This window comes from Rhizophagus irregularis, chromosome 1 (genome assembly GCF_026210795.1).
Source record: "Rhizophagus irregularis chromosome 1, complete sequence".
Lineage (NCBI taxonomy): Eukaryota > Fungi > Glomeromycota > Glomeromycetes > Glomerales > Glomeraceae > Rhizophagus > Rhizophagus irregularis.
Window position 1 is genome coordinate 2,832,758 of NC_089429.1, and position 23,568 is coordinate 2,856,325.

The 23,568-nt window shown below is 27.9% G+C and overlaps 8 protein-coding genes across 8 annotated transcripts; 4 read left to right on the top strand and 4 right to left on the bottom strand.

The window, feature by feature from the left end:
* Positions 1-53: 53 nt before the first annotated feature.
* Positions 54-1,203, bottom strand: OCT59_000576 (uncharacterized protein; the record flags this gene model as incomplete). The annotated part of the gene is made up of 4 exons (XM_066138923.1): positions 54-254; positions 328-446; positions 768-1,095; positions 1,186-1,203. The coding sequence occupies 4 exons, from the start codon at positions 1,201-1,203 to the stop codon at positions 54-56; spliced, it is 666 nt and encodes a 221-aa protein (XP_065988371.1).
* A 952-nt stretch (positions 1,204-2,155) lies between these two features.
* On the bottom strand, positions 2,156-2,509 carry OCT59_000577 (uncharacterized protein; the record flags this gene model as incomplete). Its single annotated transcript, XM_066138924.1, has 2 exons — positions 2,156-2,295; positions 2,377-2,509. The coding sequence occupies 2 exons, from the start codon at positions 2,507-2,509 to the stop codon at positions 2,156-2,158; spliced, it is 273 nt and encodes a 90-aa protein (XP_065988372.1).
* Positions 2,510-4,313: 1,804 nt separating this feature from the next.
* OCT59_000578 (uncharacterized protein) lies at positions 4,314-4,580 on the top strand (the record flags this gene model as incomplete). The annotated part of the gene is made up of 1 exon (XM_066138926.1): positions 4,314-4,580. The coding sequence occupies one exon, from the start codon at positions 4,314-4,316 to the stop codon at positions 4,578-4,580; it is 267 nt and encodes an 88-aa protein (XP_065988373.1).
* A 157-nt stretch (positions 4,581-4,737) lies between these two features.
* OCT59_000579 (uncharacterized protein) lies at positions 4,738-5,916 on the top strand (the record flags this gene model as incomplete). The annotated part of the gene is made up of 4 exons (XM_066138927.1): positions 4,738-5,082; positions 5,146-5,248; positions 5,310-5,443; positions 5,515-5,916. 4 exons carry the CDS (start codon positions 4,738-4,740, stop codon positions 5,914-5,916), a joined length of 984 nt encoding a protein of 327 aa, XP_065988374.1.
* A 789-nt stretch (positions 5,917-6,705) lies between these two features.
* OCT59_000580 (uncharacterized protein) lies at positions 6,706-8,038 on the bottom strand (the record flags this gene model as incomplete). The annotated part of the gene is made up of 6 exons (XM_025328448.1): positions 6,706-7,011; positions 7,109-7,218; positions 7,281-7,383; positions 7,456-7,676; positions 7,809-7,843; positions 7,917-8,038. The coding sequence occupies 6 exons, from the start codon at positions 8,036-8,038 to the stop codon at positions 6,706-6,708; spliced, it is 897 nt and encodes a 298-aa protein (XP_025166586.1).
* Positions 8,039-16,095: 8,057 nt separating this feature from the next.
* Positions 16,096-17,691, bottom strand: OCT59_000581 (uncharacterized protein; the record flags this gene model as incomplete). The annotated part of the gene is made up of 6 exons (XM_025328447.2): positions 16,096-16,477; positions 16,544-16,773; positions 16,867-17,336; positions 17,433-17,486; positions 17,569-17,586; positions 17,670-17,691. The coding sequence occupies 6 exons, from the start codon at positions 17,689-17,691 to the stop codon at positions 16,096-16,098; spliced, it is 1,176 nt and encodes a 391-aa protein (XP_025166585.2).
* A 1,935-nt stretch (positions 17,692-19,626) lies between these two features.
* On the top strand, positions 19,627-20,716 carry OCT59_000582 (uncharacterized protein; the record flags this gene model as incomplete). The annotated part of the gene is made up of 2 exons (XM_066138928.1): positions 19,627-19,876; positions 20,508-20,716. The coding sequence occupies 2 exons, from the start codon at positions 19,627-19,629 to the stop codon at positions 20,714-20,716; spliced, it is 459 nt and encodes a 152-aa protein (XP_065988375.1).
* Positions 20,717-21,561: 845 nt separating this feature from the next.
* On the top strand, positions 21,562-22,950 carry OCT59_000583 (uncharacterized protein; the record flags this gene model as incomplete). Its single annotated transcript, XM_066138929.1, has 4 exons — positions 21,562-22,101; positions 22,175-22,292; positions 22,443-22,520; positions 22,583-22,950. 4 exons carry the CDS (start codon positions 21,562-21,564, stop codon positions 22,948-22,950), a joined length of 1,104 nt encoding a protein of 367 aa, XP_065988376.1.
* Positions 22,951-23,568: the final 618 nt, after the last annotated feature.

Below are 23,568 nucleotides of genomic sequence, written 5' to 3' on the forward strand. Positions count from 1 at the left end.
TTTGTTTTTTATCTTAATAATCAAATAATTTCGGATTATTATTATTATTATTATTATTGATTATTATTAATGATTTCACGTACTTCTGGTAATAACTTTGATTCGAATAGGGAAACCCACGTATTTCTTCCAAGATTTTCAATATAATGACTGGCATGTTCAGCGAGGTATTTCTCTAAAGCTTCACGGTACTCTGTATCTGAAGGAAATAGGATCTTTAGAATAAGTTCTTTGGACACCTTTTTATATGCGCGCTGTAAAGATAATCAGTTATTTTTAAATATCTTGAGATCAAATAAAGTTGCTAAATCTATTAAAGTAACTTACATTCCAAAATTCATCCGAAAGCTCGTTGACCACCACAAGTCTCTGTATCGTTTGAGAATCTAATCGTTGTTGCTCACTAATACGTCGGCACAATCGATATATTGAAGTGATTTTTTCGTCTAATAATTTCATAGTATAGTTGAATTTCTCGATTGTAAGGTAACGTTCGTCACGTTCTTCGAAGTTACAATTAAGGTTGCTTGTCTAAACCTCTTCAAAATCCTACGATTAGTTTCATCAAAATTTTACTATAGATTTATTATAGTTTCGGCAGAGTTTCGGCAGTTTCGGCATTTATAATAAGTTTCGGCAGTTTCGCCTTTCTCCAAAGTTTTGCCAGTTTTTTAATATAACTTTAATATAGTTTCGGCAGAATTTCGCTTTTCGGCGAAACGCCATCTTGCCTAAACCCCTAGGTTTTGGCAAGCAACCTTAGTTACAATATTCGTCATCAATTTGCATAGGTGTGATAGGTGTAGAAGCTCTGATAGGTGTGGGTGCTCTGATAGGTGTGGAAGTTCTTCGGTTTGAATCATCATCGGGTTTAGTTGGAGAATTTTCAAGATTTCTTGTTGAATTATTACCAACAATAATGGGCGTTAATGATCTACCCCGATTTTTTTTTGGCTTGCCACTTTTGATACTTTTTGTAGGATTATTGGATGTTGAAGACTTGAGAATTTCATCTGGAACAACCAACACGAACAGGACCCCGAAGAATACATATAATACTGGGATCCAATTTTGTATAAACTTACTATGTAATTTCTTAATAAGTCATATGTTTGAAATTGTATAACCAAATAGCAGTTATGCAAAAAGTCAGATTTTTATTTGTATAACAATAATGATTTTTACAATAAGTAAGATTTTCATTTTGTATAACGGATATTAGAATTTTTTTTATATACATTTAAAATTTTTTAGTTTTTTTTTATTTTTTGTTTAAGAAATTTTTAAGATATTTTTTAAAAAAGAGTTTTTTTATTTGTTTTAAAAAACACTTGAAATATTTTTTAATAGAAATTGTTTTTTGTTTAAGAAGTTTTTAAAGGTTCGTTTTAAGACATTTTTTTAATAAAAATAAAGAAATTTTTTTACAAAATTAAAAAAAAATACATTTTATTACATATCTCGGCATCTAGTGATCATAGAGAAATGAAACACAGCTTATTAGATTCGCCTCAATACAACGAGTCGAATGGTGGTAGTTTTATATTTCTAGGCGCGATAGATGCAGAGTTATGTGATAAAATGTAAAAATGCACAGTAGACGAAAATACAAAGTGCCGATGTGTGGTATAGCTCAACATCTATCACACCTAGAAACACGAAACTACTACCATTCGATTCGTCTTGTCAAGACGAATCCAACGAGCTGTGTTTCATCTTTTTACGATCACTGGGTGGTGAGATATATAACAAAATGTATTTTCTTTTATTTTGTAATATACATCCAAATTTTTGCATAAAACTTACTATATTATACATATTGGGCATCAATATCTATAAGGTATTTAAAATTTTAACATGCAATTTTGTTTAAAAATTTTATTTAAGTTATTTTTTAATAATTTTTTTTAAAAAAAATTTTTAAGTATTTGTTAGAATTTTTAATAATATTTATTAAAATTTTCAATAAAATTTATTTGAAATTTTTCTTTAAAAATTTTTTTTTTATATAAACTCAGATTTATAATTGTATAATTTATAATAAAATTTGAACTTATGTGATGATTTTGTATAAAGCTTCTAATAAAATTAGGTGTATAAAGTTATATTAAAATTTTGGATCTGGATCTGAGTTGTATATGTATTCTTCGGGGTCCTACACGAACGGTCCTTCGGTATGGGGTGTTGAAGTTAAAATATTATCGTAATCAGGGCCAGTACGAGTTTCAGTATAAGATGTTGAAGCTGAAGCATTATCATCAACATTTCCTGTATCTTGTGATGATACATCATCAGCTGTTGGTGTCGATTGAACAAGCGAAGATTAATTATAATATTAAATTAATGTAAGAAATGCAATTCCTTGACGGACTGTACCTGACAAAATTTGAGATAATATATTTCCAGTTTTTTGAGAAGCTTCATCTTTTTTTTCCGGACTATTATGGGAAACTTTCATTTTTTTCTTTGCATTTTTTCCAGTTTTTTTCTTAGTATTTTTCGTTGACATTATTAACAACTAATTTATAGGAAAAAATATACTTGAAATTTACGAAACAATTTAAATAAAAAATTGATTACCGAAATCGATAAAAAAATCCAAAATCTATAAATTAAATAATTTAATTATCAGTAAAAATATTAATTAAAATGATTAAAATCTGTAAATTAAAATGATTAAAATTTAAAAATAGAAATAGTTAAAAATCTGTAAATTAAAATGATTAAAATTAAATAAAATAATTAAGAAATCTGCAAATTAAAATGATTAAAATTTAAAAATAGAATGATTAAAAATCTGTAAATTAAAATGATTGAACCCCTGCGCCAAAAATGTAAAAAAATCAAAAAAAAAAAAAAAAAAAAAAAAATTGAGAATTCACACAAACGAAAGAAATATCAAATTCTTCATTAAAATTCGCAAATTCACAAAATTCATAATTTCGCATTAATTAAAATAATCATTAATAAAATCACTAAAATTCGCTTAAAATTAGCAAAGAACAAATAAAAACAAATATTTACTATACCGCAAATAAATCCTCATAAATTGTTCTTCAAATAAAAATGGTTAGATATCAATGCCAAATTTGTAAAAGAGAATTTTCAACTTACAGCGGTTTAAAACAATATGCCAATGTTAAACATCATGGGAAAATGAGATCCTCCCAACTAAATGAGTCACCAGTACAGCAAAGATCTTTGTTGCAGCCATTAAGAGAAATGATAAGATCAGAACATGATGCAAAACTTTGTAGCACGTCAATTATTATGCCAAATCCAACTACTTCGCAAGAAAAGCTTACATCACAGGATGATGATGATGAGATGAAGCAATTTGAACCTTCATCTCAAGATGAAGACTTAGTAAATATTGCAAATGAGTTAGAAGATGAACCACGTTATCATTTGCAAAAAAGGTTACGGTCGAAGAGAGGGTCGAAGCAAATTTTGAAGAATCGGAAGCCAGAATCAGAATTAGTAAACTTTGAAGATACTGAATTCATTGATCCTGAAGACCTTCAGGGTGCGTCATTAGATGATGCCATAGATGTAGTTGATGGAAAACCCACACCAGAGCGCATAGTAAAATGGCCGAATGATGCATATCGCGACTTTTTGGAGTTGATAGTAGAGGGTAATATCTCTAATAAGATAGGTGATAAAATAATAAAGTTTTTCAACAAACATAATAATTTAGACAAATCACCATTGCCAAGTTCAACGAAAAATGGCAAGGATTATCTTAATCAAATAAATTCACCTTTGATAGACTTTAAAGAAAAGGTTGTTGCGACCTATAATGAAATTAATTTTACCTTCTACTATCGCCCACTTTTTCATGCTATTCAAGCTCTTCTGCAATGACCGGAAGTAGCCAATAACTTCGTCCATAAAGGAATCCAAAATAAAATGAAGGTCTGTATAATAATTTGATTTCCATCTGCAATGATAAATTACATTATTTATGCTTATTTAGTTATTTATATTTTCAGGATGATAGAGCTGAAACAAGAATATTTGGCGAACCTTTCGAAGGTAACTGGTGGTTAGAAACCGAAAAGAACCTTCCATCATTAAATCGACTATTATCCATCATCTTATACTCAGACACAACAACTTTCGATGGACTTGGGAAATCATCAGGCTATCCAGTTTTTTTAACTCTTGGTAACATTCCAAATCATGTTCGAAATTTGCTGGAGGCTAAAATTCTTTTAGGATTTCTCCCTAAAGTCCAAGATACAGGAATCAAAACAACAGAAAGTTTTTGAAGTTTACAGCGCGATGTATATCATAAATGCTTCAAAATTATGCTCCAACCTTTATTAGAAAAATCTGAAGCGCTATATTTTGGAATTAATGGACAAGTGATTACTTTCACTGCACGGATATCATTTTTTCTCGCAGATATGCTTGAAGTTGATGATATAACTGCGACATATAAAGGAGCGCAGTGCAAAATGCCATGCCATACTTGCATGGTTTTGCAAAGTAATTTGAACAATATGAGTCTTAAACTAGAGAACGTACCTCATAGAACTCATGAAAATATGAAGCAAGTAATCAACGATGGCTAAGGAAAGGAGTATTCTGTGCATTCTGTTGAAAATTCCTTCTGGAAATTTCCGTAAATATCTTTATATTTCTGTAATGAATTTCAAAGATGTAAATTTTTACACACGTATAATTTGTTTCAGAAATTTGAATATATACGAAGCCTGCGTTCCTGACCGTATGCACCATATCGATCTTGAACTCTTCAAATACCAATTGGAATTTACACAAGATATTTTGAAGGCAGTCAGAGGAACAGAACTACAAAAAAAATTTGATGATCGACTTCGTCAGATTCCTCGCTTCCCGGGTCTTAAACTCTTACATAAATTACGACATTTAAACGTACTTACTGCATCAGACTATCGTAACATAATGAAAATTGCCCTTTTTGCCTTAGATGAAATTTTTGAAGGAAACGAAATAACCTGTAAAGAACTTTGCGAACTTTACGCAAAGTTTAGTAAGATGTACATAATAAGCAGGAAAGAAATATATACTGAAGAAGATCTGAAAATTTTTGAAGTAAGTCAAAGTTCATAAAGTCACATTGGAAATCATCAACACACTAAAGATTATCAATTATAGTCAGCAATTATTGATTGGTGCATTGATTTCAAAAAGATCTTCTCTCCATTGTCCACTACTGACTGCAATTTTCTGAAGTTACACAGTTGGCGGTATCACGCAGGTAGGACGCTAGTAAACATACAGTATATGATTTTATCCTAATTTATTATGATTGTTTTCAGTGCCTGCTATTAGAAAATATGGTGCATTGAATGGGTTGTCAACGGAAACGTATGAAACCCTCCACAAATCATATGTCAAAACCCCATATCGGTTATCAAACAGAAAAGACGTAATGAGACAATTGGTGAACGCTGTTAGTTGAATCCGACATGACTAAAATCAATTTCTTTGAAATATACATACATTTAATAATATTTTTTATAGGTAAAACACAAAGAATTGACATCTTCTGCTAAAAAAGTTATTCATCATAAAGCCAAAGGATTTGGAAAAGTACTTTGGGAACTAACATTAGATAATATCGACCAAAAAATAAAATCGTTGAAAAAATCTGAAAATCTACCACATTTAAACTTCATTGAAGGGTTATCGCAATTAATTTCAACTTTAAATACCTTTCTGGACACATCTTCGCAGGAGTCCAAAAGTGACGAATTTTACATTAAAATTTATGATTCAGTACACCTGGAAGATAGACATATTTTAAGAATGACAGGAGAATTCCAAGATAAAGAATGGTTCAGTAATATTGCGGTAACTCCTGCAGAAGATCAAGAGCAATACAATTCGGATGAGGGAACTTGGTATGGAAAAGTAAATGAATGATTAAGATTGATAAAGTGTTGTATGTCATTAATCAATTTTCTTTATAAGGTGTTGTTATTATTTAAATTCTTCCGAGGTTCTTTCAAAGAGCCATATGAACTTGCTCTGGTTCATTGGTTTGATATTATTACGGAGGAACCCGAACTGTATGGGTGTCCGCAGTTGTATTACACCAAAGAATACAACACAATACCAATCGGTTCAATTAACCAAGAAGTTCATATAGTTCCAAGGTTTGGCAAAGTAAATCGTTATTTGTTAAATAAATACATGTTTTAAAAATTACTGGAAAACTTTAACGAAAGTAAAGTCAGAAAGTTTAAAAAATAAAATTTGTAAATTTGTTGACGAAAGTATTAAAAAAAAACTATTAAAAAACTTTAGCGAAAATAAATTGTCAACAGAAATGATCGAAAAGCTTAATTAAGCTTAATTACTAATTGAAATCGAAAAGTTTAATTAGTTAGTTACTCAAAGTTTAAACGCAATTATAAACCTGCAATTTTGAGTTAAAGAATTTCGTAGAGTTTCGCAAAAAAAAAAGACAAAAAGCGAATATCTGCTATTTCGCAGAACTTCGCAAAACTGGCATGTTTTAAATTTTCTGTTAAATGAAATTCTGCAAAATTGCAGAATTTTGCTGATTTTATAGATAAAAATATTCAATTATCTGTGAAGTTGCAAAGTTTGCAGAACTTCGCAGAAATACACAAAAAATGACAAAAAAAAGCGGAGATCTGCTAATTTTACAGATCTCCGCAGTTCTGCACCCCAAAAAATTTCCCGATGTTAGAATTCACCCACTAATCTTAGAATTTCTCTACTTTCTAGATGAACTGAATCATAAATTTTGATAAAAAAATCATTTTCTGAATCTTGCGAGGATATGTCTAAAAAAGTATCTAACGCTGTAATTATTTGTGCTAATCCTTCAATATAATTTGGATGTGATGGATTTTCAGATTTTTTTAAAGATTTTATTTTTTCATCAATAGAGTCTAGATTTAATTCCCAAAGAATTTTTCCAAACCTTTTAGTTTTACGATAAATGACTTTCATACCGCTGGTAGTTGGAGTTAATTCTTTATGCTTTACCTGCAAAAATATTAATAGTTTAGTATTTATGGTTGGAGAAAAGTTAAAAAAATCTTATAAAACTTTTACTAACAGCGTTCACCAGTTATTGCATCACGTGTTTTTTATTTGTTGCTTGATATTGAATTTTAATATATAATTTATGGAGCGTTTCGTAAGTCTCCATTGATAGGCCATTCAGTGCACTATATTTGACAATGGCAGGTACTGAAATAATTAAATTAAATTAAAATTTGTATAAATTAATAGCCATCTTCAAATTATATTACCTGCATGATAACGCCAACTATGCAGCTTTAGAAAACTGCAATCTGTAGTAGATAATGGGAAGAATATTCTTTTAAACTCGATGCACCAATCAATAATTGCTTCCTATTTTAGTTAGTAGTTAGATCATCTATTAACTTTTAAAAAAAGTTAATTTTTTTAATTTTTTCTTCTTACTTCAAAGATATTCAGTTCATTTTCGGTATATGATTCTTGTCTACTCATAGTATACATTTTATTAAACTTCGTGTAAAGTTCACAAAGTTCTTTACAAGTTATTTCATTTTCTTCACTGAAAATTTCATCCAAAGCAAAAATCGCTATCTTTATAATATGACTATAGTCTGATGATGCTGTCATTACTTTTAGTTGACCTACTTTACTTAACAATTTAAGGCCTGGAAAATGTGGAATTTGTCAAAGACATTCATTGAAAATCTTCTGTAATTCTAACTCTCCAACCTTTTTTAAGATTTCCTGCATAAACTCCAGTTGATATTTAAAAAGTCCAAGATCAATATGATGCATACGGTCAGGAATGCACGCTTCATAAATATTCAGATTTCTGTAAAAAATTTTATATATGTAAAAAAATTTTTACAACGTCGTCATTACTTATAAAATTTAGTGATATTTACAGAAATTCCCAGAAGGCATTTTTGACGTAATGTACAGAATACTCCTTTCCTTGTCCAGCGCTAACTATTTCCTTCATATTTTCATGAGTTCTGGAAAGTATATCTTCTCGTATAAGTTTCATATCGTTTAAGTTATTTTGCAGAACCATATAAGTATGGCATGCATCATGGCATTTTACATCACGCTACTTTATATGTAGCGGTCACATCATCTACTTCAAGCATATCCATGAGAAAAAAAGAAATTTGTGCAGCAAATATTTTCGCTTGTTCATTAATCCCAAAACATAACGTATCAGGTTTCTCCAGTAAAGGCCAAAACATGATATTAAAGCATTTGTGAAATATTTCACGCTGCAAACTTCAAAAGACTTCAGTAGTTTTAATGCCTGAATCTTGAACTTTAGGCAAAAAACCTAAAAGTATTTTAGATTCTGGTAGATTTCAAATCCAATTTGGAACATTTCTAAGCGTTAAAAATACTGGATGGCCTGATGTCTTGCCCAGTCCATCGAAAGTAGTCCCATCTGAATATAAGATGATAGACAATCTTTGCTGAAATCTCTGATTTTTTAAAATATTTTTACAATATTTTTATAATATTATAATTATATATATTTAATAAATAAATAATATGAAATTGAGACTCATAAGAATATATTTTAAATATATAAATATATATTAACAATATTAATACAATATATTTGTTATATTTGAAATAATATATTTAATATATAAATACTTAATATTAAATATATAAATACTATATAATTAATATATTATATATATATATTTAGGATATAGTATTTGTATATTCAATATATATATATATAATATATTTAACATATATTAAATATATAGTATATATATATTTAATGTTTAGTATATATATGTTTAAAATATATTTATTAATATATTATATATATATTTGTTATATAATAATTATATATGAATAATAAATAAATAATATAAAATTGAGACTCTTAAGAATATATTTTAAATATTATAAATATATATTAACAATATTGATACAATATATTTGTTATATTTAAAATAATATAATATATATATAATTAATACATAATTAATATATATTTTTAATGTGATATATAATATAGTAATTATATATACAGTCAAACCTTGATATAGCGAACCCTTGATATAGTGAATTTTTCAGACAACTATAATAAATTTCCTCTTGCTATAACGAATTAACCAATCAAATCTCTTAAAATCTTCACTATAGCCCTATAGCGAAGTTGAGGTCTGGAACCTAGGGTTCGTTATAACAAGGGTTGACTGTAAACAATATATATATCATATAAATTGAAACTCGTATGAATATATTTTAAATATTATAAATGTATTTAAATAATATACTAATTATATTATAATTTTATATTTACTTATATGTATACAATACTATATACTATATATATGATATAAAAATCAACTAATTTATTGAAATAATGTACTTGTTATTTTTATTTGTTCATAATTATATTATTATACATAATTAAAATAATTAAACAAAATCCCATTTTATCTAAAAAAAACTAAGAAGTAAAAAATATCAATTCTATCAACAATAACATTATTGCACCTAAGAATGAAACCCAAAGAAAATTGCTCTTCATAAAAAAAGCCCAAATATATAAATAAAATTTACCATTATTACAGATTCTTCGTTTGAAAGGAATCTTATGATATCGCCTAAAAGAACTTGCTTAAAGAAATTGGAAAGTCCCCTAAGAAAGCAAAGAAAGAATGGAAAGTTAGAAAGCGCAAAATTGAATGTGGTTTAGTGAAATAAGAGTAACAAAATTCATGTTAAAAAAATAATAAAACACGTTAATTGACTTACAAAGAGGAAATGTAAAGTTAGGACCTGTCTACAAGAAAGTGAAAAATAACAACAATAACGTTATTACACCTAAGAATGAAATAAGAAAGCAAAGAAAGGGAGGAGAAAATGGGAAGTTAGAACCCGCCTGCAATAAATCAACGTGGTTTAGTTAGGAAATAAGAGTAATAAAACATGTTTAAAAAATAAAAAAATAAGAATAATAAACGCGTTAATTGACTTACAAGAAAGTGATAAACTATCTAAGAAAGAGAAAAAATTAAACTCGATCTAAACTTTGTAGAATTAAGAAACGAGATAAGTTTTAAACTTACAAGTTTTCGCCTAAAAGTTCTTAATAAAGAGAGAACACGCCTATAAAGAATGTGAGGAAAAAAACAAACTAAAAAGATCTTATGGGTTACATGCTGGTTACACAGATTACACAATCATGGATCAACCAATGATAATTGTATATCATTTTGATATATCACATATTTCTTACATATCGTTCATCTATCAAATGCACAAGTTGACCAGCTGATAGCTAAACCTGTTGTTAAAGTAGCAGCTGTTGTTACTTGTATTTTTAGCTAATTCATCTACCATTTCATTCATAACATCTCCACTATGTCCCTTAACTTTCACTAATTCTAGATCCATCTTTTTTTCTTGTAAAAGAATATCTATCTTGAGTAAGATTAAAGAATTAGTCTGTTTTAGTAGTTTCCTGCCTGATTTATTATGTTGATTATTGATCATGTAGATGGCGCTTTGACTGTCTGTATAGATCCTGATTTTTGCATTCATAGGACCTGTAAGTAATGCCAGGAAAATGGCCACTAATTCTGCACGTGTAGATGAGGGCCATAATGATAAATTTGTTTGGGCTGACAAAGCAGGTTCATTATTAACACAAAACGCTGCACCCATATTTGTGTACACTAGATTAGGGTTTTGTTTGCCCACTGATGTAGGGATGCTTGGCATGAGCGAACCATCTGTGTAATATTCTACCTCTGTTCTCTCTGCTAGTATATTTCTAATATCTATTAGTTGAGCTTTCAAGTTATCATCATCTATCCATCTGTGAATCCATATGTCTTGAACCAATGGTAAACTAATTATAGGATTTAGGGCCGCTGTTGGTACCATATCATCAGGTATCGTAGTGTTAGATCGATGAGTTGATGACAACCATTCGCTAGGGAAATTCCAACCGCGCATATTAGAACTTTTTCTAATATTACCACCTTGCAATAGTAAGCCGGTATGGATCGTCAGTGTCCTGCCATCCTATGATTCCGTTATTATTGTATCCCAGTCGATAATTCACTAAAATCCCCTGTTCGTGTCAGAGTATTTTGTTAACTTTGCCTATTGACCATGCGTCTGAATTAGCCAAAGGTTCCCGAACATAGACAACTTGTTTACGGCGTGCGTCTGGTGTGATATCCATTAAAAAGGCCCAATGGTTAACTTTAGCAAGCTTCAGATCATCATTTACCGTTAAATTATCTATTCTGGATGTGCACAAATAGGTCACATCACAATACCATCTGGCTACCCTTCCTTGTACCGGGAGTAATGCTAATTTACGATATTGTTTCCATGTCATAAGATGTGTACCCCTGATAAATAATTGATCAATATAGAATATTGGGTAATGTGGGCTTTGGTTTATCCGATTGTGAGTTGATATTGTTTAAAGAACTTTAATATCAGCTCTTTCCCCCCTAATACACTCCAGATTGATCTATCAATCGGGTCTATCGCCATTGTCATGTCGAGGGTTTTAGCTATTACCAATGCATTAAATGAGACGTTTTTCCGGGCTTAGGCTTTATCCAAGGCATTACTTGAAGATCGTAGTCAAAAATTGGATCCGTAATGAGTGATTTAAGCTGCGCGTCTCTGAGTCTAATCTGTGTTAATGTCGCTGCGTATGAATCACTATTCAACCTAATCGTTAAGTCTGTTATGGTATTGATGCAGTGGAGTTTCCATGGATGATCCATACCGAGACATCCCTCATGAAATAATAATGACGAAGGTGTGTTCTTAGGTAATTTCAACCAATTTTTTACCACCTTCATTACCGGAGCAAATATGTGATTCCAATCATGCTCTGATAATGTCATAATTTGAGCTGTATATATTAGTCTAGGTATTAATACTTTATTGATTAGGTAAATGCATTGACCAGCTGAAACGAATTTCCTACGGACTATAGTACAAAAATCGTTGACTATCATAGATATTGGCGTTGCATCCATCATCGTCTGCTCAGTTTATTGGAGAACCAGACTCTGAGATACCTTATTTCCTCATTTGTGGCTTGAATTATAGAACGATCACGACCTAGTTCAATATTTTGTTCGTGCCATTCCACAGTTGGGTTGATGATTATCAATTCTGACTTCTTAGCGTTGATATCAATATCATTAATTATATAGAATTCATTTGCTATATCTACTATATTTTGCATCCTAAATCTTGATGATTCTAAGAATATCGTATCATCCATATATGCACATACGGGAACCTGAAGCCTGTATTGCGTCCATGTGATAGGGTCATTAATATCATTCGGCCAGGTAACCTTCATTTCATATCTGCTGTCTTTGATTTGCTGTATTCTTATCAACAGCGGATCATAAAAAATTCGCCACAATAGCGGGGAAAGTGCGTCGCCCCTGATCAATTCTGTCATTTCCGGTGAACCCATCACTTAGTCCATACGCTGTGGCTACTTTAAGGTGTCTGTGTTTGAAGAGGGCTATAATCCATTCAACCAATGATGCTGGGATGTCAATACGAAGCATGGCTCGTTTTAAAACCTCTAATCCCACTGAGTCAAACGCCTTTTTCATATCCTGTGTGAGGACCCATAGTTCCTTACTATTTTCCCTGGCATCTTCTATAAAATTGTTAACTAGGTGTATTGGTTCGCTTGTGCATTCTCCAGATAAACCGCAACAATTGTATCCCTGTAGTACGTTACATTGTTTCAAAACTGAACTCAACCTATTCGTGATCATCTTTGTAAAGGTTTTCCGAAAACAATCCAACAATGCAATAGGTCGAGTATTCAAAATGTTGTATTCAAAGTTGATGGGCTTAGGTATGGGAAGAATGACCGATGTTTTCCATGCCATAGGCACAAGTCCAGTTTGTAATGTCAAGTTTCCGAACTTGACCATGAAGAGGATTAATTCCTCAGGCAATCACAGGTCGAAATTAGTTAAATAGGGTATTAATAGGTTATCAATAGGTTATCAATCGGCTATCAATAGGCTACCCTATTGGTAGCCTATTGAACTTGCGCCATAATCCGTCACCAATCGGGCAGGCTGATTGTTAGCCAATTAATAACTTATTGATAACCTATTAGTATCCTATTGGTATTTTTATCAAATTGGTTATCAATAAGATCAATAAGGTATTAATAGGTTATCAATAGGTTATCAATCAGCCTGCCCGATTGGTGATGGATTATGGCGCAAGTTCAATAGGCTACCAATAGGGTAGCCTATTGATAGCCGATTGATAACCTATTGATAACCTATTGATACCCTATTTAACTAATTTCGACCTGTGTTAATTGTAAGATGATTCTGTAATTTATACCAGACAACCCCGCAGCCGACTCTTTATTTAATTCTTTAACGGTATTATTCCATTCTGCCATAGTGATCTTTTCTATTGTAGATTCCATCACTTCTTTGAATTTACCTACGGGTTCATAAATTTGTCACCAAATTGGTGTCATTGTATCCAGCAGTGTGTTTCTTTTCCTAAACATGTTCGCGAAATCATTGTCCACTGCTTTTTTAACTTCTCTCGGTTCTGTAGCTAGTCTTTTAGTCGAAATTCCTGTTTCCTCATTTACTAACACTTTATCTATAACTATATTAGTGAGAGTGTTTCTATCTAATATGCTGGATAGCCATTTTGTTTGATAATCTCGTGTAATTTCTACTCTCTTGTCTATTCTATCTTTAATAGACTTCGTTTCTGCTGATTTGTATTTTTTGTAATCCGCTCTCAGGCGGTAATTCACTTTTGTTTTAAGAGTATCAAACCACTCTTCCGAAAATATGCCATGCGTGGTTATGTTACACTTGTAATTGTCCTCAGTTGATGTAACATAGTCTTGATTATCATAATAAATATTTTCAAACAATAAAAATAATTATTTTATATCAGAGTTTGTATTACCATCTTTAAACGCAAATATATCAAGATTCACTGATCCGTTTTCTATAAGTTTAGGCTCGTTGGAAAGCCCTTGTTCTGGACTTTATAGGCGAAAAAAGAGCTCACCGATTGAATCATTAAATCCGGAGATATTTACGTTTAAAGTTGAGGTATAAACTTTTTAACATGCTTAAATGCAAATATCTTGGGATCCACTGATCCATTTTTTATAAATTTAGGCTCTTTGGAAAGCCTTTGATCTGGTCTATATGAACGAAAAAAGAGCTTGCCAATTGGATTACTGGATCTGGAGATATTTACGTTTTAAGTTGAGATACAAATTTTTAACATATATAGTAAGTGTTAAGAATTATATTAATTTAAAAGAAATATTTACCAAATTATAGTATAATAACATTAAATAAAAATTTTTTAATACTTATTTCCAATTTACTGTATATTATATAGTATTTTGTATAATAAAAATGTAATAAAATTAATATTTTAATTAAAGGTAGACAAATCAGCCCATATGTCCAGTACCTTTAATAAGTGTAGTATTATCAATTTTGCCTTAATTATATGTAGTAAAAAATTAGTTATTCTACTTACCCTTCACATTATAAATACTATTTACGTTAAGAGTACCATTCACGTTTGCACTGTGAAAATCTATTCTAATAATAGGCGAGATTCTCATCTTACCTAATTAACATTGCATAAATTATCACATACTACTGATTCCTTACTATAAAATATTTATTTATATATATTATGTAAAGGGATAATGATATAATTACATGTGTCAAATACTTTTTATACTTTTTTAATTTTAGTATAAAAAATTAATCAAATTATATCAATATAATTATATAAGTAATTCAATGTATAGACTTAACTAATTATACTATTATTATATTTAATAAGTTAATAAATTTGCATTTTTTTAATTGTTTATATAATATTATATAAAATTTTTATATACTATAAATACTTTACTAAAAATATACATTTTTCTGAATTGATTTTATAATTATTTTGAAATACTTCTGTTATATTGAAATTATTTTGTAATATTTGATTTTATTTTGTAATAAATTTGAAAAATTTTACAGATATTATTCAATAAAATAACTGAAATGTAATGATACGAAATAATTCTGTAATATATTTTATATACTGATTTTATTTTAATATTATTTTGAAAAATTTTACAGATATTATTCAATAAAATAACTGAAATATAATGATATGAAATAATTCTGTAATATATTTTATATACTGATTTTATTTTAATATTATTTTGAAATATTATTCAATAAAATAACTGAAACATAAATAATATGAAATTATTCTGTAATATATTTTTCATATTGATTTTATTTTATAATAAATTTAATATTACTTTGAAAAATATTACAAATATTATTTAAAAAACTAATTGAAATATTTTGTAATTGTAATATTATACTTAATTTGAAATAATACTAGTTTTATGATTTTACCTAGTAGTAATTACAGTAGGCGATCAAAAGTATACGGACACCTTGTTTTACAAAATTATGTAGATTACCATATGGGTATATGATATGAATAACACATGATTTTGAATTTAGGATCATGATAAACAAATGCACTTAATTTTTCAGACTTTCCTTTTTTAGTTAATTTTTTATCAAACATGGAATCATTTGCACTAAAATTGTCAAAAACATAAGATTAGGAATCTTGATTTTAAACTTACTGAAAATCTCTGGGCAGATATAAAAACAATTATTTACCCACTTTCTGACATACTTCACTATCATTTTAACTTGAAAAAAATAATAAAGAATGCACAAAAAAAAATATTTCTCAAGAATATATAAGAAAATTAATCAATATGATGCATGGAAAATTGAAGTAATTACTGCCATAAATTAAATTATTAGCGCCTATATTTTTATGTAATTCAATAAATGAAGATAAAATAAATATGTTTACTTTATATTTTTAGTTTTATTTTATATTATATGTATGAGAATTTTTTTAATTTGAGAGATGTCCGTATACTTTTGATCGCCTACTGTACATTTATTATTACATTTATAACTAGTACTCTAGCAACATTAAACTACATTCATTATATTATTATTTTTACCAATTCATAAAGGTTCTAATATCTATTTCTTTTGCAAATGTTGTTCCACCCTCGCATGTAACATTTACATCAACTGTTTGCCGATCCAATTCGTGCAAATCTGCAAGAATAGTATGTCGCCAATCAGTTCGTTTATTACTAGTAATTTCATCATCATAGTACTCTGTACGATTAACATTAAGTTTGACATAGTGTCTAACCATTATAAAAAGAACATTTGAAATGAAATTTTTAAGTAATGACCATGATGTATGATCATTTACAAGTTCAACTTTTTTGACCTTTTTTATTTGAGATTGAAATACATTAATTACATCATCACTTGAAATAAAGTTCTTTATTATGTGTGTTTCACTAGGTAGTTTATCCAAAGTACAACTAAAATATGCATGACAAATAAAAATTAAATAATAATCAATAATGTGTAGTATAACTAATACATACTTATAACGATCCATAAAATCAAATGCAATCATTAAACAATCATCATAAAGACGTGTTTTCCAAGTTGCAAACCAACTTCGACCTTTACTTTTTGCATCTGAGGCATTCAAAGTTACACTGAGATGATTGGCACAATTTCGGGCTAATGCAAGAATTAATTGTGGTGTTGGTTTCTGAATTCGTATAAAAAGTATTTTACATTCGTCAATAAAAAGATTAACTAGAAGATTCTTTAAACAATAAAAAATATATTAGTAAAAATAATCATTTTATGTATATACTGTATATAAAAGGAACTATAATAAAATGTAAAGTGAACTTACATCATTTACTTGAGAAGATGGTTTAGTAATTATCGTAGTATCTTGATTTATTATTTGATTATTAGATGGATTTACACTAGGAGTTGTAAAAGCTGCTAAATTGTTTGATGAAGATACAGCAGTTATCATTTGCATAAAAGCAGAAACCAATGTAGTTATATTATTAGGTTGTTGAGTTATTGTTGCAGTTAATGAATCAGTTGTAACAGATGGTGTATTGACTGATGATGAAGTTTGGTTATTAACTGGTGGTTGTAAATCAGATATTTGAGTCGTATCTGTAGATATATTAGCTGATTGTTGTAAATCAGATGCTTGAACCATATTTGCAGATATATTATCCGATAAAGAAGTCTTTTGTTGATCATTAACGGAAATTTCTTGTAATATATCATCAGGAATAGATAAAACGAATTTATTTCTGCTATCACTTTCATTATCAGAATCAAATTCTTCTATATTAATAACATCTTTATTTTCATCCAAAATTTATCATAATAATTAATATAGTTAATTCAAATCGTAACTAAATATAAAACTTAAACTGTTAATATCATATACTATACCTTCATGATCAACTTTAGTTCGCTTATTATGATGTTTTTGAATATTATCATTATCTTTTATTATTTAACAATAGTAATTAGTATATAGTCAATTTTTTCATAGTGTAAATTTTTAATTAAATAAGTATTATCTTACTTGAATCAGATTCTACATCTTTATCGAAATTAATTTGTCTAGTTTTAATTTTATTTTTTGCACTAATATTGCGTCGTGTATTAGTTTTCCCTTTGGTCTACCTCTACCTCTACCCCTACCCATATTTAAATATTAAAAGAAAATTTTATTTAATTTTTTTTTTCAAAATGGATTTTATATCCTTTTATCCAATTTTAAGACTTAATTGGTTTAGTATAGCTGATAAATTAAACTTTTTTATTGAAAAGTACTTTACTAAAAATGGCCAATTTTTTGAAATATTTTTATAGACCTAGATACAATGGCTTTCAAAACAATTGTGCAATTATTTTGTAAAATTTTTAAAATATATCAAGATATATTTGAGGTATTTTTGAGATTAAAATATTAAAATAATATCAAAGTTAATTATATTATAATAATAAAATAATAACAAAAACATTAAAAAATTATTGTGATATTATTATGAGTTATTTTTATAGACCTAGATACAATATAATTACAAAATAATAACAAAAATACAATAAAACCATTTTGATGTATTAAATGTATTTTTGTAGTATTTCAAAATTATTACAAAATCATGTCAAAAAATTGGCCATTTTTAGTAAAGTATAAAAAGTATGTAATAATTAGGTAATTTTGAATTGACTATAATTATTATAGTATAGTCTCAAATTGATTATTAATAATTATAATCAATTAATAAAATAAACTTGGAAATAGATTTTATATAAACTTTTTTTTTTAAAAAAAAATTTTGTGTGAATAGATTTTATATAAGCTTTTTTTAAAAAAAAAAATTTTGTGTGAATAGATTTTATATAAGCTTTTTTTTAAAAAAAAAAAATTTCGTGTGAATAGATTTTATATAAGCTTTTTTTTTAAAAAAAAAAATCATGAAAATAGATTTTATATAAACTTTTTTTTTAAAAAAAAGAAACTTTTAAAAAATATAAAAAAAAATTTACATCAAAAAATAATAATTATCCATTTTTAAAATCTAAAGTTATCAAATGTTTCTTAGAAAACGCAAAGCAGGCTTAAGTCAGCGATAACAGAATCAGAATTAGTGCTCCTAACAGATCAGATCAGACCAGATTTTACTTAGATTCAATCTGATCTGAAATTAATTAAATCTGATCTGATCTGATCTGATCTGAATCAGATCGGTTTAAATTTAATCTGAATCAGATCAGATTTAATCAGATTCGAATCTGATCTGATCTGATTCGAATCTGATTAAATCTGATCTGATCTGAATCTGATCTGAATCTGATCTGAATCTGGTCTGAATCTAAATAAATATGTTATAAATTCTAAAGTTATAATTTGTAATTCCAGTCAAATTCAAAATTCTGAAATTTCAGCCAAAATGCCAAAATTAAATATGTAATTCGGCCAGAATTATGCACTTAACTCTGGCAGGAATTATTTAATTTCCAAAAAAGGAAATTTAGGTTACACAAAATGCCAAATTTGTTCCTATAAAAATCGATTTTTGTGGAACGGCTATCGCCAAAAAAGGAAATGATCGACATATCAGTTTTGGCTGGAGTTTAAAATTATGAATTAATTCCAGCCGGCATTATGAATTCGGCTGAAATTATTAGTAAAATCAAATCTGAGATCTGAATCAAATCTGTCAAATCCAATCTGATCAGATTCAGATTTTAAATAAGCCTAATCTGAATCTGATCTGATCTGATCTGATCTGATCTGAAATTAATCTGATTTATTCAGATCAAATTTTTTTGATCTGAATCTGAACTGCAGATTAAATTTATCTAATCTGATCTGAATCTGACAGATCGGATTCAGATCAAATCTGATCAAATCAGATTTTTTTCGGAGCACTAATCAGAATATTTCATTTTGTCTACGTAAACAAAACAAAAACATGTTGAACAAGTAAAAGAAAACAATAACATAAATAAAAGTGAGAGTGAAAATGAGAAGGAAATTTCTGCTAATGAAGAGGAACAAATTGTTAATAGTGATACACTATCAATTTTATCAACAGAAAATTTAAATAGTAATAGTAATTTAGATTCTTTAATGCAAAATTTGATACCAAATGATAACTGGCAAATTGATATTTCAAATTTGTTATCTGACGATGAAATGGAATATAATGATAGTAATTTTGTGAATAAAGAAAATGAATATGAAGATCAAACAGTAGATAGTAAAACTAAACAATATGACAATAGTAATAAAATACACAATTTTTCTGGAAAGGCAGGACCTTATTTTTCTAATTTTACACATTTTTTATTATTTATGTGGATTACAAAACACCAAATAGGTATAGTATATTTGTATATTTAAAACAAATTTAGATAAGATTTACAATAATATAACTTTATTTTAATAAATACTAGGTTGCGAGGCATATCGGGATTTTTCAAATATTATCAAACATCCAGATTTTAATATCAGTGATGTTCCATACTCTATTATTACAATTAAAAAATACCGGGATAGTTTACCATTAATTTCATTTAATGGTTATGATATTGAACTTAATGATCGTGATACTCCTTCAACATCAAAACCAACTCGTCAAGCATTTGTATTTCAATTAAAAAGAATTTTACAACGTATAATGCTAAATCCATCATTACGTGATCAAATGTATTTTGGTTCAGGTATTTATTCCAAAATTAGACAAGAACTATGGCATGGTGATATTTGGCATAAATCACCATTATTTGGCACTACATACATCTATATAAATAATGGTAAATATACTTTGATTATTACAACATTATAATTGTCTAAAACTTATTTTATTTATTTATAAATCTATTTTATAGTTATGTATAACCTTGGAGACTTTATTACATATTATGATAGAAACTCCAATACTTCTATTAACTATGAATGAATTATTGGTTTTGTTATTTATGACAAAACTAAATGTTTTTTAATAAAAGCAGAAAGAATACTTGATTTTAATTCATTACCAAATCTTCTGAAATCTCGTCAAAGAAAAAATCAAATTAATAATACACAAAAACTTTGGATGACTAATGAGAATGAAATGATTGAACTCAATTGGATTGAATCTAAAATCAATGTATGGCTTATGGATACGAAAAAACCTGACAATTATGATTATTGTATTAATGAAATTGTCATATGAGGGTTAGGGTTGTACTAGTACAGTACTAGTACAGTATAGTACAATACTTAAGTACTGTACTTTGTACTTGAAAATTTAGTACAAATACAATTTTAGTACATACTATTAATAAATTTTATTGGTTAATTTTATAAATATAAACAATATTGATCACATGATATCTACCTAAAATGGTTAAATTATATCCTAAAAAGTAATAATTGTATTAGTACAGTGTACTTAGTACTTGTACGAAATTTTTGCTAGTACAGTACGTACTAGAATTTTGCTAGTACAGTTGTACTACCACAACCCTGTCTATAAGAGTAATAATAAATGGAATACACGATCAGTTGATCTTCATCACAAACATTCAATTGAATATACTCCAATACGAAAAATTTCAGATGAGTTACCTGTTTTTAAATTTTTTCTTGATATTTATATTGATAAATTTGGACCATTTTGTAATGCATATCATGCAATAGGAGGAATCTATTTACAAATTGGAAATATGACACAAGTTATACGTCAGAAACTTAAAAATCATTTTCTTTTAGGATTTATTCCTTTTGGTGCAAATTGTAATGATGTTTTGAAACCTATAATTGAAGATATAAAAGAACTTGAAAATGGATTTGAAATGGATTTAGATAATAAGCGTATTTGGATAACTGGTGGATTGGGAAATATTACATCAGACTTACCTGAAGGAAATGAACAAGCTAGAATTAAGAATCATAATGCTAACCATGGCTGTCGTATTTGTATTATCCATCATGATGAATTAAATAATATGTCTTTTGATCTTGCAATGGGAAGACGTTACCATCACAAGACTTCTTTACAATTTGTTGAGTTGGATAATGCTCAAAGCTCATGGTGAAAGAGAATTCCTATCACAACAATATGGAATTCGAAATAAACCTTCAATTTTTGATAATGTGACTTGTGATCGACATTTACAATGCCCTCATGACGTATTCCACTGTATGGGAGGCTTAGCCAGTAATATATTACAAGAAACATTCTCAATTTTAATGACTAAAGGAGAAGAGTTATTTTTAACTATTTGGAAATGTTTTGAATTTCCAAGTACATGGTCACGTCAACAAAGTCCTATAACTCATCTCAATTCTTATTTTTTCTCAGATTACCTTCATTTAACAATGATAATGCCATTTTTAATTAACCGTGCAATCAATGTTAATTTATTAAAAGATAATTTTGTTAACCATATTTCAATATCATACAATTTGCGAAGAAACCAGATGGTTGATAAGTTATGTTATCTCTGGATTTTATTTGCTAAACTAATTGCTTTAGTGTTTAAAAAAACATATTCTAAAGCAGAAATTAAGAATTTAAATGATCTTATCATTCAATGGGCGGATTTAATCTTAAAGGTATGATTTTTTTTGTCATTACCTTTGCAAATCATAGTTTTGTACATTATCACAAGCAATCTTATGGTATTAGATTTTTCCTTCCATTTCACGACTTCCTAATTTTCACATAATTCGTCACTTTAATATACACATTCAAAATTTTGGACCTCTTGTAAATACGGCAGTAGCTACTAAAGAAATGGTACACCGTATTTTTAAGTCTGTAATCCCGCATTCTAACAAAAAAAACATTGAATTCGACTTTTTCCATTATCACAATTTATTACAAACTCTTTGATACTTATTGGATGGAGGAGTTGATTCAAGATATAATAATACAACTCAATTTAATTTTAAAGAATTACTAAAAGATCAATGTGTACGAAACTTTTTAGATAATTGGTATATTTCACCATTACAATTTGATTTAGAAAGTGGTAAGTAATCTTTATTATACATCATTTTAAATATTTTGATATTTATTTACTTTAATTTACAGATTCATCTTTAACTTGTATGACCGAAAATTATATTAATTTATGTGTTCAATCACCACTTAAAAAATGTGATTTAAAGAAAGATGATCTTGAAACCTTTCTAAATAATGATTTATTTGCAGAGTTAGGACGAGCTTACAAAGAGGATTTAAATAATATAGAACATCTAATATCTCGTAAAGTTAAATACTATAAAAGTATTTCCTATACAATTGTAGATAAAGATGAGCAAGTTAATGTAAAATTAAATGTAGGAGATGTTGTAGATGTATTAGAAGATATTACACCACTTGGAAATATATCTCAAGATGCTACTGATATGGTTACAAGAGTATCTTATATACGAATTAAAGCAATAATTTTACATTAAAAAGGACAACTTCAAGTACCATTTCTTTTCTTAGATTGGTTTATTTCTCAAAATACTAATGATCAAAAATTAAAGTGTCCTTTATATAGATTACAGCGGCAATCAGATTATACATGGAGACGTATTTATGCAATAAAATGGATCGATCATCAACCTAAAGATGTGATATGTAATTATTTTTAGAAGGTTGTAAGGTTACAACTATTACAACATACATACAACACTTTTGTTGTAATTGCAATACAATATTATAATTATTATATAGTATTATAATACTATTAGTATTGTAATTATTATATAGTGTTGTAATTATTTTTAATTATACAAATATGTATTATAATATATTAATAATTATTTCTTTTTATGATGATATTTATTCTATAAAAACTTATTTTTGTAATTTTTATTTTTCAAAAAGAAAATTTTTGAATAATCATAAGTGTTGTAATATTACAACACTTTAACTTTAAAAGTAGTAATAGATTGCAACCCTTACTATTACAACATAAGGTAGTAATTATCAATTACATACTACATCTTTACATCAACCTAATGTTCATTTTGTTCATTGTTGTAAGACAAGCTGTATAGACGGACAACATTTTCAAAATAATATGT